Here is a 19290-nt window from a genome sequence, read left to right as displayed (position 1 = left end):
CCGCTTCTAACGGGTTTTGTCTAGACTGTGTTCGAAATAATCCTCGATTGGCCAGTGTTTGATTTCTCTTGCTGTCCACAATTAACACCTTGACCCGATCAGTCTTTTCGTGGCGTCTAAGTCTGCTGCCATCTCTTCGTAGGTTTCGGTCAGGTTTCAGGGTGACTCGGCTGATTAGAGGTTGATGTGGATGTCAGCGGTTTTGAGTTTTGATCGATCTGGCGAATAGTATTTATAAATATCTCAATTGGTGACATATGCAAGAATTTGCACATACAAACTGGTCTCTACTGACGCTGCAGCCTTGTTTACATCTTCATTGCCAAGGCCTTTAATCTACGTCGCTCATCAAACGCCACGGTGCTATCATTGATAAATATCATGCAACCATCGCCGTTTCCTCTGCCAGTTGTCAGTACTCTTTATATCGTCTTATTACTCTAGTTACTGAGAGTTTACGCACTGCTTCCTTTAGGTTGGATGCAGGTGCGCGCGTTAGTTTTCTTCATGCGCGTGCTTTGCTTATTTTAATTAACGTGTGCCCTTAGTACGTACTTTATCGGAAAACGGGTACTAGCAATCCTAATGATCTTCTCGAGCAATAATTTTGCTCAAATGGTCCCGCGTGTAAATTGGGGGGTACTAGTTTCCTTGCACTAACCAGGTTTTTAATATTAAACAAGCAAAGAAGGTACCTGCGGTTTGAACAACTAAAAACCAGTACTTTCTTATGCTTTATTTGTGGCGAATAAGTCTGAGATATGCATCGTGCGTAAAAAGATAAGAATATTTTGAATTCGTACTTTTAGATTTTACTAGGCTGTTGACGGAGTCAAAATACACCGACGACAAAGTTGACCTTCGATACATCTTGTTAGGTTAGGGGGTTTAAGCGTGATAAAATTCGAACTGATGCCAGTTCAATAATAATAATAATAATAATAATAATAATAATAATTATAAAAACAATATATAATTATAATAAAAACCTTCCCAAACTCCTTTGCAACTGAAAAATTGTCAATGCCAAATAACTTGGTCAGTTTGAAGTCAGCAGGAGTAGTACGTCGTATAGAAATAACTCTTACCATAAACTACTTCTTGTATAAGTCGTAGGACGATGACGTCATTAGTCACGTGACATTGCCCTGAAGTTCGTTTTTGCTCACTGTGACAAAGATATTTTGTTACTGAAAAAGCAGTCATTGCAGTTTGAAGCACATTGGTGTGAGGTATTTCAGACTGCCCGGGTACCGAAAAAAAGATAAAAAATTAAGGGGGCTATGTACAATTTTCAAAAAGTGGGAGTCTGGGTACAAGTGCGTATCTGGCGTTGCATTAAATGTGAGGAAGCAAAAAATTACATGTTGGTAGATATTTATATGTTAAGTACATTTTTATCACTTTTATTGTTATGACGTCATTGGTCACGTGACCAGAACGGACCGCAGTTTTAAATTCGCTTGAAAACTTTACCCTGTATCTCTCTCTTAAGATTTTTTTACGCCAAGTTGTAGCTTTTTAAATAGTGTTTTTAAAAATGGCCATTATTACTTTTTCCTAAAAAAGGACGGCAGTAAAAAATACAACTGAAAAGTTCGTTGGCTTCCTTCTCAACAACAATTTGCGGTAGGAATAAAAGAAAATTTTGCCAAAGGGAGGAGTGTATGCTCTTTATAATAGCGTTGTCAGTTTTTTCTCATTTCAATTGCTTTTCGCGAGGTTGAATGTAATTTCTTCCAGACGAAGGGAGTGGGCCTGGGGAGAAGTTAAATAGCTGCCCCTCCCCCTCCCCCTGCTGGTGGTCACCCCAGCGGATTCCCCGTGGTCCGTATTGTGGGCTCATGAAGAGCATTTTCAAAATGGCGACTATGCGACAAAACATGATTTTGAGTTATAGAGGACAGTTTTGTCGATGTTTTTCCTTCTTGACGCGATCAAAACGAGTCCCCAAACGCGGGGAAAACCTCCTTTATTTGTATTCCGGATAAAGAAGAATATGGAATGAGTATTGACGTGCGAAAACGTGGGCAAAAGAAACTAACAGGGACCTGAGGACTGAGGTGAGCGTTTCTCATTGAACAATGATTTTTTTAGACTGGTTAAAGCTTATGTCTTCGACGTTTATCATGATTATCAACTAAGCTTACTGGAATTAAAGCCTGGCTAGGCGTAAAAAAAATAGATGGTGAGAACAAGGCGATAGTATTAAATGGCAGTCATTTCGTCGAGGCATACAACTGTTATTTATGTTCGTTATCTGAATTTTAAGCTACTGTTTTCCAAATTAATAATACTCGCATCTTTTCATTATTTATACATGAGGAAATGTTCCTCAAAATATTGACCAAATGGCCATTTTAGACCGCAAAGAAAAATTACGTCAGGAAGATTTTATGTGATACCTTTGAAATTGGAAGAAACATTTCAGCTCAGTGTGATCTCTTTTTTTAAGTTAGACTAGAGACTACTTGCAGTCAACCTGGTAGCTAATCTAGACTTTAATTAAACAGTGCTATTCACGTTTTGGAATGCCTTTTTGGGTATGTTTAATAAATGAGACCATTTCTTAACTCAAAATTTGTTCTTCCCATGATGTTTTATTGTATTGGTAAACATAGATTTACGTTTCCTTTGCATTTTGTGGTTTACAGGTCAGGGACTAATAGAATGCCTAATGTTTTGACAGCACATTCTGGATTACTGTTCAGTGAGTTAAACTATGGAGTTCAGGTAATTGTTGATCTCTTAGTTTTACACATAGTTATGTGACAGTCAATTCTGGCAATTCCCTTCCTTCTCTCTACACACATTCATTGCCTGAGGCATTTAAGATCTGCTTTTTGTCCAGACATTTGTCTACTTTACACAAAATCTGTTTGTTTTTAAGGCCTGTATTTTTAGTTGTTGGATGACCTACAGTAGCATTTTAAAGTAGCAATGTAAAAAATTCGCGAGGCCTTTAACTTAAGCAAGCCAGAAAACCCTAAACCCAATATAAAGCTAACTGCAAGCAACATGATGTACCCTTTGGCAACCAAAGTGCTTTTAAGGCTAACCAGAGTACTATATAGGCTAACCGGAATCTTATGTAGGCTAACTGGAATGGCTTTCATGGCTCGTATGTTTCATGACACATAAGTGCCATACAAGCCAAAATACCTAACTCCAATAAATAGCATAACCTGAAGCAACCTCAGCTAACTATACTCAGGCTAACTGGAGTACTGCTTAGGCTAACCAGGGAGCTTTTTAGGCCAACCAATGTGCTATTTGTATATAGTGGAATGGCTCTCATGACTTGTTGGCTCGCACTTTGTCAAGACCCAAGTTTTTTTAACTCATAAATTAAAATTAGCCAAGCAGTAGCTGTAAATTCGATTTAAATAAACTTCAGCTTAATTTTTGTTGGCAACTTGCTCTACAAGAATACCATACATAGATTTCAGTGATGTAATGCTTTGAAATGAACAGATTACAAAATTCAGTTTTAGGGTCCAAAACATTTTTAAAGATTATTAAAATAATATGACATTTTTCTGCAATAATTAATGAAAGGAAGGGTGCAAAGAAAATTGATTTCTTCCTTGCCTGACCTAGGAAGACTGGGTAAGGTGAAACCATTATAAGCTTACCCGAAGCCACATGTTTCTTTCGAAACAACTACAACAAAAAATAAAAATCCATAAATGTCATTTGGCTATCTACAGTAGCAAGTGGAAAAAAATATTGGATCCACTGGCCTAACATAAAAGCAGCCAGTTTTCACACACTGAAAAGGGCCATTTAATTTTAATATACAGTCTGCATGCTGGAAAATAGCAATTTCAGCAAAATAATAGTTTTTTGTTTGTTTTGTTTCTATTTACAGGTTACTTGGAAGACTTTGCAAGGGCATTCCTGTTAGTCAAAATGAACTCAAAAATACACACTGTGTCAATGTAATAAAATTATCACATGATTGATTCCCACATGTTGCCAGTTTAAACCTGAATATACTTAAGTAACATTGATGGCTTTTTATATAATATGAACATCCCAGAACCCAATAAGATGGGAGGCGCGGTGGCCTAATGGTTAGTGCACCGGACTCCGGATCGAGCAGTCCGAGTTCGAGCCCCGGCCGAGGTCACTTGTGTTATGTTCTTGGGCAAGACACTTTACTCTCATAGTGCCTCTCTCCACCCAGGTGTATCAATGGGTACCGGCGACATAATGCTGGGGGGGGGGGACCCTGCAGTTGACTAGCATCCCATTCAGGGGGGAGTAGAAATATTCCTAGCCGCTTAATGCTGCGGATACCGGGATAAGCTCCGGCAGTGTGGGCTGCTTGGCTCGTGGCTTCTCCTAGAACCCAATAAGGCTTCATGTAAATACTGACACTTAATTACATGTAAGTTTTAAAACCATTCTGAGGTTCATGACAAAACATTTTTGTTTCAATAAAAACATGTAAAAATAATGAAATAACAGAGAATTTACATAATTTTTATCGCAGACCACAAATTTTACTCCAGGTTAAGTTAATGTGTCAAGTTTTTTTGCAGCACAGGCTTGGTTCCACAGGGTGTGGTTCCAAAAAATATCCATACCTCCCCCAAGGATGGTTCTTTGGTTTGGACCCTCCCACCCCCTGGGATTTCTAGTTTTGCTTCATACTTTCTTTAAAATGTTTGTACTATTGAGACCCTCATCCCCCTCAGAATTTCCAATGACCATCCTTGGGGTGGGTATGGATATTTTCTGGAACCGCACAATGTGGGCATTTGCTTATGAAAGTAAGCTGCAGATTGATCTGATTGATACACACTAATCTATTTTCACATTTACCTGTTTTCTATGGGATATATAATTATATATTGTTTTTACCGGTTTCACTTGTAATAATAATAATAATAATAATAATAATAATAATAATAATAATAATAATAATTTTTTTTTTATAAAATAAATAAAAACTTTATTAACCAATTTCTAAAAGAATTACAATGATAATAATAATAATAATAATAATAATAATAATAATAATAATAATAATAATAATAATAATAATAATAATAACAATTAGTTTAAATACCAGTAAAACTTCGTTATTTTATACCGCGGTTACATGTGTACTTGCTCAATTCAAAATATGATACCGTAAAATTCCGGTTATAAGCCCCTGGGCTTATACAACTTCGTGAGAGGTTTTGTGTGGGCTTATAAGCGGAGGAGCTTATATCCGGGAGGGCTTATAAGCGGAATAAAAAAACCGTTTTGAAAAGAGCCACGGGAGTGTTGAACGATAAACGTTTCACTGAACTATATAATAGTTCAGTGCTGTCATCCGGTAGAGGGGGGCTTATAATCGGATGTATTTTTTGTTTCCAGGTAGATGGGCCTATAACCGGGGGGATGGGGCTATAAGCGGGGGGGGGGGGGGGCTTATAACCGGAATTTTACGGTATACGGAAGTTTAAAGCCATTTGAACACAACATTGTTCTTCGTTTGACGTCTTCAAGCCAATGTACATGTGTGTTGTGTTTTGTCAGAACCAGTCACGCTCGATCATCTGTCCATCTGCCAACGATGAAATTCTACTTTTTCTTACTTTTTCATGACGTACGTTGCACAGGCCATCGTTTGTTCTATAAAGCCTAAAAACATTAATAAGAGCTGTATGTTTTTTTAATAAAGAGACCACATTTTATGTGTCGAAAGGGCACTTCCCTAAAACATCCACATCCAATTGAATTCACACGGCTGTATCCACACTGAATTGTAAAACATACCAAGAAACGAAATTGAGTAATGACTGCCGGCTCGTTACACTGTAGACATTGTCATGGGACAAGACAAATGTCTCAGTGATTATTATGGAAACGTATATAAATAGAAATATTTTCTATTGTTGTAATATTTCTTATTGAAAACGACGGTATGCAAAGGAAACCATTTGCATGCCTTCTTATCCGCGGAAATTATCTATCCTTGGAAGCGAATAGTATTCCTCGAACTTCGCTCTCAGTAAACTGTCATCCCCGGGAAAACTGTGATGTTCAAGGAGCCAGATAATGCTAAACATCAACGTCATTCTGTTGGCTTTTAAAAATATTGCTTATCTGTTAAAAATACTTTGTACTATATTAACCTTAAGTGCCCGACTATTATAGAAAACAGCATAAATTTGCTCTCGGCAAACTTGCAAAACGTGATATTTCTAAGCATGTCTAAGCACTCGTCTCTCAGGCGACTCGTCCCTGGCTGTGCGCGTTTCACAATACAGTTTTCTCACAAGAGATGTCCTGGGACGAGTCAGTTACTTATTCGTGACTCAAGCTACTGAAGTGTGACTCTATGCAAATGAACAACGTATTGGTTGAGTACTTTTGCTACCTACATTATAAAAGCGGCGGCAGAAATTGCCTCCTCGAGTGGACACCTTAACACCACCTAGGCAATCCCGAGGTTTTGTCATAGACTGGCAATGGGTGAAAACTTCCTTTCGTTAGGCTGCCTCTTACATGTAATCGTGTTTATACTTCCGCATGCAGGTACGTTTAAGATATTCTGTCTAGTTCATTTTACTTTAAAAGGTCGCGTAGTGGAAAAGGTAATTACAGTCTTGAATGAGAGTGAGAGTAGCGTCCAATAAGATGAAGATCATAGGCAAATAACTGCAAAATAATCACAACCAACATTGTAGGGATTTATAATAAGACAGTACAACACACCCAGTTCAGTGAAGTGCATTCGATATTAGGTTGGGTTAAATTACACTGTGGTTAATTTACATCAGTTTGCTCAATTTTTCTCGAGCACCAAGACTTCGCGCTGCACTTCTTCCAACTACTAACAAAGTAACCACACAAAGATGAGTGTAAGAAATTGATGATTAGCTCTGAAGACATGAGCGACCTGATTGCGCAATAGTAAGACTGCTTAACAGTCATGGCAAATAACCTGAGTCGTACATCATATATATGCAAATTAAGAAAGGTTAATTTTCCAAAGGCGTCACCACAGGGACTGCAGGCTCACGATAAGGATTTGTATGTCTACACATGGGAAAATTATCAACAATCAATGAATGAGCTAATATTTATATTCTGCACAATAAAAACAAAACCAAAACAAATTATCATTAAAAGCGTTCTTCAACGTCTTGAACTGCAAGGTACAATGAGCGTCAAAAGTAGTCGAGACAGTTAATTTCGATATCGCGTTTTTTCCACTTCGAATCCAGTGTAGGTTGTCAACCCCATTCCCCCCACCCCCTGTGTGCATGCAAGTTTCTCAACGATTGAAGTGTTTTTTTTTAATCGTCTCTTGTTTGTTTTAATCGGTTTTAAAGAAGGAGCAATGAGTTTCACTAAAGAACCAGACAATCCAAGTTACGTTACAAAAGGAAACAATGTTACACTTGTGTGGGACTACGCTGTTACTGATAGGCAGGCTGAGCTCAAGGGCATCACCTGGGAAGTATACATCAGTAATATGTATAAACTGTTGATAGTAGAGTTAAAGAATGGTGACAGAGTAGTAAAGTCTGATATGCCGTCAGCTTACACTGGGCGAGTAGACATTGAAGGAAGAGCTTCTCTGGTAATTAAAAATATCACCGATCAAGATAATACATTATTCCAGTGCACTCTGAGAGCAGAACCAACTTCAGGTCTTCAAATTCAAATCAGCACCGTCAAGCTCATTGTAAGAGGTATGCAGTTTGACATTGTTATATTATATCCCTATGAGCTATCGCAACAAAATTAATTGCAAAACAATCATGTCAAGAACGCTTATAAAGATAGAAAACTTGCAAATTGTTTAGCCTGGCAGTGTGGCATACCATACAATAGGAAGGGAGGAAGGGAGAGAGAATTTTTTTGGGGGGAGGGGAGAGAAATTGCTTTGATTAAAAAACGCACGAAATGCTGTCCTGCCTGGTTTATTGTGTGATTATGATGATCTACAGTGCATTTAAAAAAGCTGCATAAAATTTGCAAAGCCAGATGATTCGACGTGAGAGGAAAGGGTGAAGAAGGTGGCTCTACTTAAAAATTTTTGCGCTTGAAATTTACGCGTCGCAAACAAGAGATTCACTGTAGGCCTTCCAGTAACTCATTAACATATTGCATACACTTTGCCAAGTGTATGCACTGTAAACAACAGGGAGTCACAAAGTGCCAGTTTGTGTATGGATTGAGACCTCAGTAATGCATGCACGACTTACATCGCCAGTTTCCAGCAACAAAACTGCCAGAGTGCTGTACAAGTTACCTACAGCCGGAACGTCTCGTGCTACTTGGCCATGAAGATGAACTACGTTATCGTAGCATTTCAAACCAGCGGAACATTCCGCCTCTAAGATCTTTGACTTTCCATCGTGAAAAAAAAAACAGAGAGAATGAGGTAAAGAGATTTGAAGATCGACCTTTCAAGAGAACAATGAATGCATGAACTCTGTTCGTTTTAACGTAAGGGAACAAGTAGACCTGTACAGAAACGTATTAGGCGAAAACATTGATCATGTATTAATGGTGCCTGCTTTGTTACTTCAAATAATACATCTTTCGTGTGCAGCTTATTAAAATATGTTTACAGTACTGGCTTCTCGTTAAGCTTTTTAAAGCTGAACTTTCTTGAAGATTTTCGCTTGTTCATGTGTTCCTTCCCCCCGAGCCCTCCACGTATTTTCAAGAAAACAAATTACATCGCAAGGGGCTTCTGCAGAGTCTTGAATCAGTCGTTTCAGCAAACAGATATTCCAACTTACGCTGTGACAAGAATAAACAAATATTTTTGTGTCATGGGATATTATCTTTATCAACTACCGATGGCTCACAACTATTTTTACGTCGCTTATGGAAAGACCAGAACTTTTATTTTTTTAACCTCTCGGCTTCAGAGCCTCAGTATTCTTGCTGATGCGTGACTCGCGTGACCACAGCCAAACAAAGGATCGTGTGACGTATCTCCCTGATTAATTACTTTCCCAGAAATTAAACATGGCGACGTTGATGACTAATGTTAAATTCCAGCTTTAAAAAACTTCTTCAAGATGACTTGCATGTCGGCGACAACAATATTTGAGACACATTGAAAGTTTATCGTGAACTGATGATGGCAGGAAATGCTCTTTTGTCAAGACGCTTCGTCTACTTTATTTTGCTTCAGATACTTCCGCAAGCAGGTACGTTTGCGTGATTATGTTCATTTCGAAACTGCTACCCCGGCATTTGCTTATCAGTTTGTCGCTTGTTACCTGTACCTATTAAGCTGGAAACCCATGTCTTAACTTAAAATAGGTGGCAAATGAGTGTACATGTGCCACTGTGCAGGACTCATTAAACAGCTGAAGACAGGCTTCGAAACAATATATTTCAAGATGGTCGCCGAATCGGTAAAAAAGGTTTCATCATCCAATATGCAAATTGAACCGACAATTGTCCAGGGCTCGCATTGTCTGGAGTTCCAAACTGTTAATGCCCACAGCATGCCTTCCAATTAATAAAGATATAAAAATAATACAAAGCTTAGACGGAAATGCAGTTAGGAAGGTATGAATAAAAAAACATTTAATAAATTAAGATAATGTTATTAATTTCGAGTCGATTCTTGAGCTTTAGCTACTTGCGACGGTAGCCAAGCAATTTGTTAGAAAATTGTTAGTAATGTACTAGTGTAACAACAAGTACGTTGTTTATTATATACAGCGTGTCTGCTACAATTTATTTCGCCCTACAATGGGAACAAGGTGACGGCAAACCTTGGTTCGTCTGCTAACTTCACTTGGGCCTTTCATGGAGGAAACGTAGATCTAGTTCAGTGGGGAACAAAACAGGATGGTATCCTTAGCATTAAAGATGTCTTGGTTAATGTAGATAAGTTCATGAAAGTTACCCCAATCACAAATTCTTCATACAGTGGACGTGTGAGCGGAGTTTGGAACGGTAGTAGCCCTGGACAGGTCACCTTCACAGTGGATTCGATTCAAAAGGCAGATGAAAGGTTTTATATTTGTAGACTTGGACCTGAAAAGCTTGAGGTAGCACATGTTTATGATTCTGTAAAGTTGCTTGTTTTGGGTAAGTAAACAAATATTAAGTCACTTCCCCTGGTTTAATTACCATTTTTTAACTCAACCTTTGTCTTTATTTACGAATTTCCCCTCATTTTTAAGTATCAGGATAAACAGCGCCTTTAGGTAACGATCCACCTTTGGGACTAGGCGATACTATATCATTTCGGTAGAGGACTATTCACCACTGTAGCAGTCGTTTGAATGTATACAGTGATGCAACGCTGTCTTGTTTCTCAACTTTATTTGAGTTACGTCTCTTCGATACTGCACGCAGCGATCTGTCAATAGCTCTTATGCAAGTTGATGTAATCATTCATAAGACATATCCGTTCATTTTATTTATTTTTTATACTGTACATATATGCTGAATGATTTTTAACCGTGTTTAAATAAAGTTTTCTTATCTTATCTAGTCGGGCCGTCGTCAACGCTTTGGCCTTTGAAAGTTTTAGTTCCCCCTAAATACTCAACCAGAAATACACTTGCAAAGGAATAAAGCGTGAAAGGCGCGAAATGCGTTCATTTGCACGCATCAATCGTGTATCAGGTGTACACCTCGCAAGTATTAAAACCGCGCCTATTTTTTTATTCGAAATAAATGAAATGAATCTCAGTTATAATTAATTTGTTACACAAACTTACAAAATGAAGAAGTTAAAATGTTTTAACGTTTTACTTTTTAACTTTATTATGTTCTTAAGATATGTCAAATATGTGGCTACCCTGTATAAGTATTTTTAATCATTATGATCATCATCATCATCATCATTTTTATTAAATGATTTAAGATAAAAATAAATGATGTGATTTTGAATAAATTTTTAAGGGGGGCAAAAAGAACTGTTAGAAAGTATATCTGAGAAGGTTTCCTCGATTTAAGCGCATAACTTGTCAGTTGAGATTATTGTAGTATTGTCAACTCTCACCATAACAGACAACTTCGGGACCACATTTTGGTGTCTGCAATAGAGAAAGTCCGTAGTAGCGGGAGTTATTAAAAAACTTTAGTAAGTCTTATATTTGCCGGGACTTGAACCCCTGTCCGTGATAGCAGAGTGTCCGTAATAGCGAGGTATCCGCAAGGCGGGAGTTGGCTGTATATTCAAACACATGATTTTTTTCTGTTTTCATGATTCGGTAGAATTGCAAAGAAGATTAGGCAAATTTTATGCCCACCTTTGGTAAAACACAGATAACAGATAAATATTCGTTTTTTCAGAATTGTAGACAACGCAATTGAACGCTTCTTGTATCGCAAGGTGGATATCTTTGTTTAGAGGAAATATTAGATCTCTCAGATAGTGTGCGAGCTGTGATTGGTCAATTTTACGGGCCGTATTTCGGGCCGTATTCTACAGTACGGCCCAAGGAATTTGATTATTAATAAGAGTTATGCATGTACATTACACCTGATTTGACTCACCATACCCACTCCAGATACCAGGTTTGCCAAAAAATATTTTGCAAAAGAGCTTCGTCTAAGACGACACCTAGACACATATTCTAACATGAGATTAATATGATTTCCTGAACACTGTCACAGAGCCGTGCCTAGGTGCACTCCCAAATATCACACTCTACCCTGACCAAGTATTGTTCCTTGGGGTACTCCCAATGATAACTGGCTTGCGGCTGTACTTTCTCAATGCTGACTTGCTCAGCACGATTCCTTCAACATGCTTAATAGTCTTTAAGCAGTTTTAAAACTTTCACGATCCACGATGTCAATGGCTTTTCGTAAGTCAATAAAAACCACTCCAGTAACGAGTCTCTGTAAAAGATATTGCAGTCGACTTAGTTAAGTGATTTTTTGAAAGCTACCCTGATAAAGGATTGGTATTTTGTATTTACTGAGAAATTGATACATTTGGTGATGCACCGCCCTGGGAAACCGGCAAAACAAAAAATAAGACGATAGTGATCCTTGATTATCCGGCGTATCCTTAGTACGATTACATTCGTCAGGGACATCTCCCATCGTCTTGGAACTGCGTATGATGATTTTGGTCAGCGGCTGAACAGTTTTGTTCGCGTAAGGTAAGGTAAAGTCTGCTTACGAGCCAAGTGGCCCATCAGGCCGGAGATTATCCCAGTTTCCGTAGCATGAAGCGACTAGGAGTATTTCTACTCCCCCCGGATGGGATGCTAGTCCATCTCAAAGTTATCACCAGCAGAGAATTCGCCGGTACCCATTTATACACCTGGGTGTAGAGGCACTGCGAGATGTCTTGCCCAAGAACACAACGCAGCGTCCCGGCCAGAGCTCAAACCCGTACTCGTAAAATGTTGTGTTATTAATTTGAATTGTAAAATTGGCAGGTTCTTATTGCCTCCCAGAAATGGCCCTGATTGGCTAACGACAGGTCCTTTACGTGTCCAAATTCCCACAGAAGACATTGAACTGTTCCGGTAAAGAATCCATTAAATCATCAACAATCAACCTCTTTGTCCATACATGCATCTCAATAGCCTAGAAGGATCTTGCTAACCTCCCAAGTTAACACACGTCTGAGTATAAAACACATTACAACTCCACTTTCGAAAGTTATGCCACCTTTGATCTTGCCAAATATATCTGAAGGCCAACCTTGTGCTGTAAATTACCTTAATTGGTAATACCTTCCACTCCAGTTGAATATCACCATTATAAGTGCATAACCATTTTAAACACCATTCGTACCAAATACCTAAAACATATAAACTCGGCGGCATCATTGACTTCCATCGATCGTGCCCCATATTGAAAACCAACAGCTTTCATTGCAGACACTGAAATGAAACAAAACAAGAAAACCAGCATATAACTGAATTACATGTACACTGCTTGTTTTAAGTCTCAGAATAACCATCACAATGGCAACGATTGAAAAATACCAAATAAAAACAAAAAAAAAAAATAAACAAAAAAAATTATCGTCGTCATTACTGTCACCATCATCATTATCTGGTTGTTGTTTTTGGTGTTATTATTATTGTTGCTGTGGTTGTTGCTGCTATCTCTCGTGGATAGTCGGTATTTGCTAAAACATAACTAAGAAAATATTTGTTCAGTTAAAAGAAGCGATTATTTTAGGGAATTACTTTAGATGTGTCAATTTCTTTGTATGACTAATAGACCGCAACCGAGACTGTATGTTATCAACTAATCAGCTGTAATTCTTTTCTACACTTCTCAAAAACAGTTATCTTATTGCAGAGCTTCCAGTTATCAGCCCACCATCAATAAACGGAAGTTACATTGAGGGATCATCAGTCAATATTAGTTGTGCAGCGACTGGGAAACCAGACCCGGAGGTATCATGGATGCGGAATGGACAAATTAAAAGTTCCGGGAAGAAAATAGCATATTTGGACTTCGACAGAGTTAGAAGGACAGATGATGGACTGTACACATGCCGAGCTAACAACGCAGCCGGAACAAAAACTAACAAAGGGATCCTGGTGGTTCGTTGTGAGTCAGAAATCTTTCCATTTCTAATTCTAGATGTAAAATAACATTTCTAACGAAACAATCAGACATTGACTACAAGAAAAATCAACGAAAGAGGCCTTTTTTACATTTATCAAAAGACTTTAAGCAAACGCAAACGATTAATTTTAGTTTTCCTTTACAGACCCGGCAAAAATATTAAATGTTACTTCATCAGCTGCTAGTTCTTGGATTGGTCAGACAGTGTCGTTGAAGTGTGTGTCAGATGGTGTTCCTACACCGACACTCACCTGGTACAAACCTGATGGAAATGAACTAAACACAGTCACAGCTAAAGAAAGCACAGTGAAGGTGACATTAGATGATGAGCAAGATTTTGGTGAATACAAGTGTGTCTCTTACAATGGCCTTGATCCTTTAAACGACGGCTCAGTGCTCTTGGAACAGATAAGTATGTGTATCAAAACATTGTTGGTCAGTGAAAGAGATGATTTAGACAAAAAGGGAGGCAGTCTCATCTATATAAAGCCTATTTTCTCTTAGTTAGAAGTTAGCTCATTAAATCTGAACTTCTTCCCTGACCAGTCCCTGTTTTGACCTCTCAGCAGTGCTTTGGGTTATTGTTTGGCAGTTTCGTCTTTGAGTGCCCTCACCTTTACTGGGCCAGAAAAATATTTAATTTTGTTTCTTGTAACTTGATCTTGATCTCAAAACAACGATTATATTAAAGCGTCTATGGGCCTTTGTTTATAGCCATTAATTTTCAACATTGGTCTGTATATTGTGTTGGGCCCAGCAAACGAGCTTCAGGATATGCAGCACTGATTCATGTGTTGTTGAGATGAAGGGGAAAACATAAAAAAACCTTTTACAGTAGAATGAAATAGTCATTGAAATGTTTTACAAAATGTAAATCTAGTAACTGCGGATTTTGATGTATGCCATTGACCAGAGACATAACCCGGCATTGATCAGAGCAAAGTTTGTGTGTTATTGAAGGTGCAGTAATAGAAATAATAAAAATACAGCTACAATAGCATGATCAACTTTCTTCTTTTAATTTTTTCATCAGAAAAACCAGGCTCCCCTGCCATCATATCTTCAGCTTCAGACATTCAAGCCACTTCACTGACAGTAAAATGGACTGCACCAGCTGATGACGGAGGGAGTCCTATCACAGCATACCGAGTGGTCATACTAAAGGGTGGCACTGAGATAAAGAATGAGAATGTTACTGACCCTAGTACAACAAATCTGTCTGTTAGAGGTCTGGAAAGAGATACCGAGTACAGTGTGAGGGTGTTTGCCAGGAATGCTGTGTTTGAGGGTACAGCTGCGCAAAAGACAATCAGGACAAAGATTGAAGGTAAGATTTTCAGCAGCTTTCACTAACTGAATGTCCAACCAAAAGGGAAACAGCCGCAAACATGACACCCGCTTTATGTAATTTGCTAATTTATGCAGTTGTCACTCTAATACAGTGTTTTTCATTGTCCTATTATTTAGCAGACAGTGGTAAAATATTGTCACACAATTGCCTTTGAAACGCAACCCTTTTTTTAAAGAGAACAGCAAAAAAGAAAACATACCGTCAACATGGCGGATCAACAAGCAGCTTATTTTGTGCCCGCGAGGAAAAAATTGGCACAAAATGGTGGAACCAAGCATAAGTTATGAGACAGTTATGCGATCATGAAATTTCCTTCATCTGACTAACAGGACAACCTTTTATCATTTTTATCAATCAGGAATTCCCGAGACACCAGACATTATAGACATGCCTGCGCAGGTACAGAGTGATGAAGTGGCCTTAAAATGGACAAAGCCAGTCAGTAATGGAGCAGACATCGCACAATACACTGTATATATACGAAACGTTAGTAGTAATGGTACCGTAGGAGACTGGAGAAGACTCGAGGTCATTCATGATGTCTCTGTTCGTGAATACGTCGTCACACTCAAAAAGGGTCAGCGGTATGAGTTTGTTGTGACTGCGACTAACAAATATGGAGAGAGTTTGAAAGAACAGAAAAACATAAAGAGAATCAAAGTTTTAGGAGGTAAAGTAATGGAAAATTTACTCTTCTTGTTGCAGATTATTCCTTTAACTTGTTTTTTTTTTCAGATTTTTTTCTGTTTGTCCTAAAACGAAATAAGCGAAATGCTCCAACTCTGCTATAGTAATGCCTTAGACAATTGAAGTTATTTTATCTTTGATTATTTTTCAACTACCTTGTATACACATTCTTCCAAACTAATGTTCTGTCCGTTTTGGTGTTTTCAGGGTCCACTAAATCAACTGCAAACCAGAATGAAACAGGTAAGCTGTGTATCAAAAAAATGTACCCATTTCAAGCCTTAAAATAAAATCAAAATTTATGTACAAGTAGACGTTATGCAATTATCTTCGAGATAACTGGTTTATAGGCATGCCACTTAAATAGCGGGAACAGATATTAATTTCAAATGTTATAACCTACAGTTATTAGATGCGACAGGGAAGTGGAGATTCTTCATGTTGTTTATCTCAGTATCATAATCTTCTTGGTGATAATCATAGTTATAATCAGTGTTATCAGCTGGAGAAAGCGTCAAATTCCAGGTAATTATTTGTATTCTTTCTTTACACATGCTTTGCTAAAATAAAAACTAATAAAAACTTCGTCCTGTTAATATTTTACGAATGGCAACCACTGGATCTTTGCTCGGTAGCAACATACACAAGGAGCAAGTGAATGTTCCTCTTTTACTCATGAATCCTTGTTACTATTGATACTGATCGCTTTACTTAAATGAGGTTAACTATCTACAATATCGTGATACCACTGCGTAACACCGTTGTTTCCTGAAATAGTTCCAACCGTTTTACTTTGCTAAAAAGGCTAACAGGGATCCTTTAAGGCGTCGTGAGACAGGCAGAATGCTTGTAAGGATATTGGTTATTGTATAGCCCATTCGTTTTCTTTACTTATTGTATTTAATTTCTCACAACACGTTCTTGCTTTCCAGCAATATTCAAGCGTGGAAAACGGTGAGTACAACAGTCAAAATTTGGTGATCACAAAATAACAAATTTACGTATGGTTTTTTTTAATAAACTATTTTTTCAGGAAAAGGTCTTCTAATCCCAGTGTTAGCAGATCATCATCGCGTGCAGATTCCATTCAAATGGTAAGTTCTTTTAATTTCTCTTTCAGAATAGTTTGCGGAGAAAGCCATTTTATGACATGCAATGAAAACTTTTTACAACAGGAAGTAGGTTGGCATAAAATGTTTCCTTTGGAGACAAAATTCTTTCACATCATTTGCGGATTTCAACCTCAGCTCCTATCAGAGATTATTTTGGTTCACATAATTATCAGCTGGACCCTACATTTATTCTTTGTTATTTGGTTGTTATCTTCAGTTTACTTTTTGCTGTTTGTTCCTAGGCTACTGTTGTCCAGCAGGAGGCAGATGCTCAGTCAATAGAAACAAGTGAAGTTACAAGCACAACTTACGAGATTCCTAACAGCAGTGATTACATGCCGCTTCATCCTTCAACAAGAAGTTGGGAAATCAGACGAGAACAAGTCAATATCATCAAAAATATCGGAAAGGGAGCTTTCTCCCAAGTTGCTAAGGCAACAGCAAGGAACATCCATGGCAACCAAGATGTGACTGTGGCTGTGAAAATGCTGAAAGGTTATCTCATTAACAACTTTAAGCGACACTGTGACCTTTTTTAAATTCGATTGATTGATTGCAATAGGCTGATATTTTCTTAAATTGATTTGCTCCAAATAGAAAATGCTCCTGATTCAGACAGAAAGGACCTGCTTTCAGAACTTGAATTGATGAAAAAATTGAAGCCTCATCCTCATGTGATAAAGTTGTTGGGATGCGTAACAGAAACTGGTAAAGTAAATTCGAAGTAACTTTAATAATAAGGACTGGAGCTCCCTTATACAATATTTTGTTGTGCGTATATTATAAAGCTAAAAAAGACGTCATAAACGAGAACATCCAATCACCCATAGCATATAAATAAATTTCTACGTTTTGAAGGTTGTAAAATGAACGATACGTACTTATGATGTTAGTTTAAAAAAATGACTGCGAAATATGTCCCAGCCTCGACTCGTTAGTTCCTAATCGGGAAAGTAAGTTCATTTCTATTTTTCTCTGCAATTCACTGAAATCTTGTCTGTATATGTCAACCACTTTTCTTTTCTTATTTAAGATCCCTTACTGGTCCTTATTGAGTATGTGCCGTACGGTGATCTGCTGGGTTATTTGAGGAAGAGTCGTGGGCTCAATGACACGTATTTTAATAACCCGGATAGAAAGCCGAAAACCAATTTAACTTCACAACAGTTGATGAGGTTTGCATGGCAGATAGCTGATGGGATGACTTATTTGTCGTCAAGGAAGGTAAACATCTATATATAATAATATATAATTTTATAAATTCAACGAATAGTTTAAAAAGAGGAAAACGAATTGAATAATAAGTACGGCAATTTAAATATTGGAATGTTTTCTTTCAGATTATCCATCGTGACTTGGCGGCCAGAAATGTTCTTGTTGGTGAAGGAGAGAAATGTAAGGTGACAGATTTTGGGATGGCAAGGAATGTTCACCAGGATGATATTTATACCAAACAAAGTCGGGTGAGTATTCCCCATCCCTCCCCCTACCCCCCCCCCCGAACTCTCCCAATAACTTATCTTAAACTGTCGTAATTGTTGTTTAATTGAGCCTGTGATATGATAAAACGAAAAAGACTAGTGAGGCTGTTTATCTTTCAGGGCCGGTTGCCCGTCAAGTGGACTGCTTATGAAGCTTTGTTGTATGGAACATACACAACACAAAGTGATGTGTGAGTGCTGAATCGAACAACTTAGAACTAATTATCCCTTTTCTCAATTTGCTTATAACCTGCACATCATACCAACTAGCATGTGTGCAGTTTAGTTGTTTCCGTAAATAAAGATTTTTTATGACGTAACATTAGGTTTTTTACACGATCGCCACAAAAAAGTAATGCTAACCATCCAGTACAGTGAAAAGCGGTGAAACCAGAATGAAGAACGAAGGAGGACACTAATAACTATAGCTCATGGTTACGACGCTAAGTACTTTCCAGGTTTAATCGTATCTATAACAAAATTATTGATTTTGATTGGTTCTGCGCGCGCCTATTTATCGAGTATTGAGTAATGATATTAAGAGAGTAATCGGGCGAGAAATTTCAAAATTGGCCGAGCGCGCACTATTTCTAAGCTTGACGATATAACTAACATTACCTCATTATAACTATTGTTTTGAAGGTCACGTAAGTAGCTCGTGTTGTTGCTCAATCCTTACATATCGCGGCAAAAAATAGAGATGAGCACAATTCTATTTATTTCTCTGGGTTTCACAACCCCTTTACTTTGATTAGAGAATATTCCCTTTGACGGTCCAAAACGCGTCCTTTGACTAGGTGTCGTAAAAACGTTTCCTCGCCACTATCCCCTCCCCCCACCCAAAACTCTTTTTCCTATACCATTTATAAGTGTTACTCGTATTTTTTTTCTCGCAGGTGGAGCTATGGTGTCCTTTTGTACGAGATTCTTACAATAGGTAGGTTCAGATACAAATCATTTATATAATAAAATTAACCATACATCATCACAAAGAGTTCAATTTAGTTTCGATTTTCTCCTCTAGGTGGATCTCCATATCCGAGAATTAACGCTCGCCAAATCGCCATGAAACTTCAAGAAGGATTCAGAATGCCAAAGCCAAAACATGTGGATAGCAAAATGT

At 37.9% G+C, this 19290-nt stretch overlaps 1 protein-coding gene and 1 long non-coding RNA gene across 8 annotated transcripts in view; both read left to right on the top strand.

Annotated features, from left to right (window-relative positions):
- Positions 1-19290, top strand: part of LOC144662788 (uncharacterized) — a 33029-nt gene that overhangs the window by 8370 nt on the left and 5369 nt on the right. For 2 of the 7 annotated variants that reach the window (XM_078523709.1, XM_078523710.1), the window contains 16 exons: positions 7338-7700; positions 13264-13518; positions 13682-13948; positions 14570-14863; positions 15246-15557; positions 15782-15817; positions 15980-16099; positions 16507-16528; positions 16608-16668; positions 16929-17181; positions 17284-17394; positions 17720-17910; positions 18027-18149; positions 18288-18358; positions 19064-19104; positions 19192-19288. In XM_078523709.1, coding sequence (XP_078379835.1) covers positions 7338-7700; positions 13264-13518; positions 13682-13948; positions 14570-14863; positions 15246-15557; positions 15782-15817; positions 15980-16099; positions 16507-16528; positions 16608-16668; positions 16929-17181; positions 17284-17394; positions 17720-17910; positions 18027-18149; positions 18288-18358; positions 19064-19104; positions 19192-19288 — 2617 coding nt within the window. Of the gene's footprint in view, positions 1-6246; positions 6538-7337; positions 7701-8789; positions 9177-9712; positions 10072-13263; positions 13519-13681; positions 13949-14569; positions 14864-15245; positions 15558-15781; positions 15818-15979; positions 16100-16506; positions 16529-16607; positions 16669-16928; positions 17182-17283; positions 17395-17719; positions 17911-18026; positions 18150-18287; positions 18359-19063; positions 19105-19191; positions 19289-19290 lie in introns of those variants that run through there. The other 5 variants (XM_078523711.1, XM_078523715.1, XM_078523714.1 and 2 more) reach the window with 5 other exon arrangements.
- Positions 1675-3971, top strand: LOC144662867 (uncharacterized). Its single transcript, XR_013572537.1, has 3 exons — positions 1675-2063; positions 2655-2733; positions 3872-3971. It is a non-coding gene; the product is annotated as an uncharacterized LOC144662867 (long non-coding RNA).

This window comes from Oculina patagonica, chromosome 8, assembly GCF_052425735.1.
Source record: "Oculina patagonica isolate OP01 chromosome 8, crgOcupat, whole genome shotgun sequence".
NCBI lineage: Eukaryota > Metazoa > Cnidaria > Anthozoa > Scleractinia > Oculinidae > Oculina > Oculina patagonica.
This window is presented reverse-complemented; position numbering and strand designations above follow the sequence as displayed.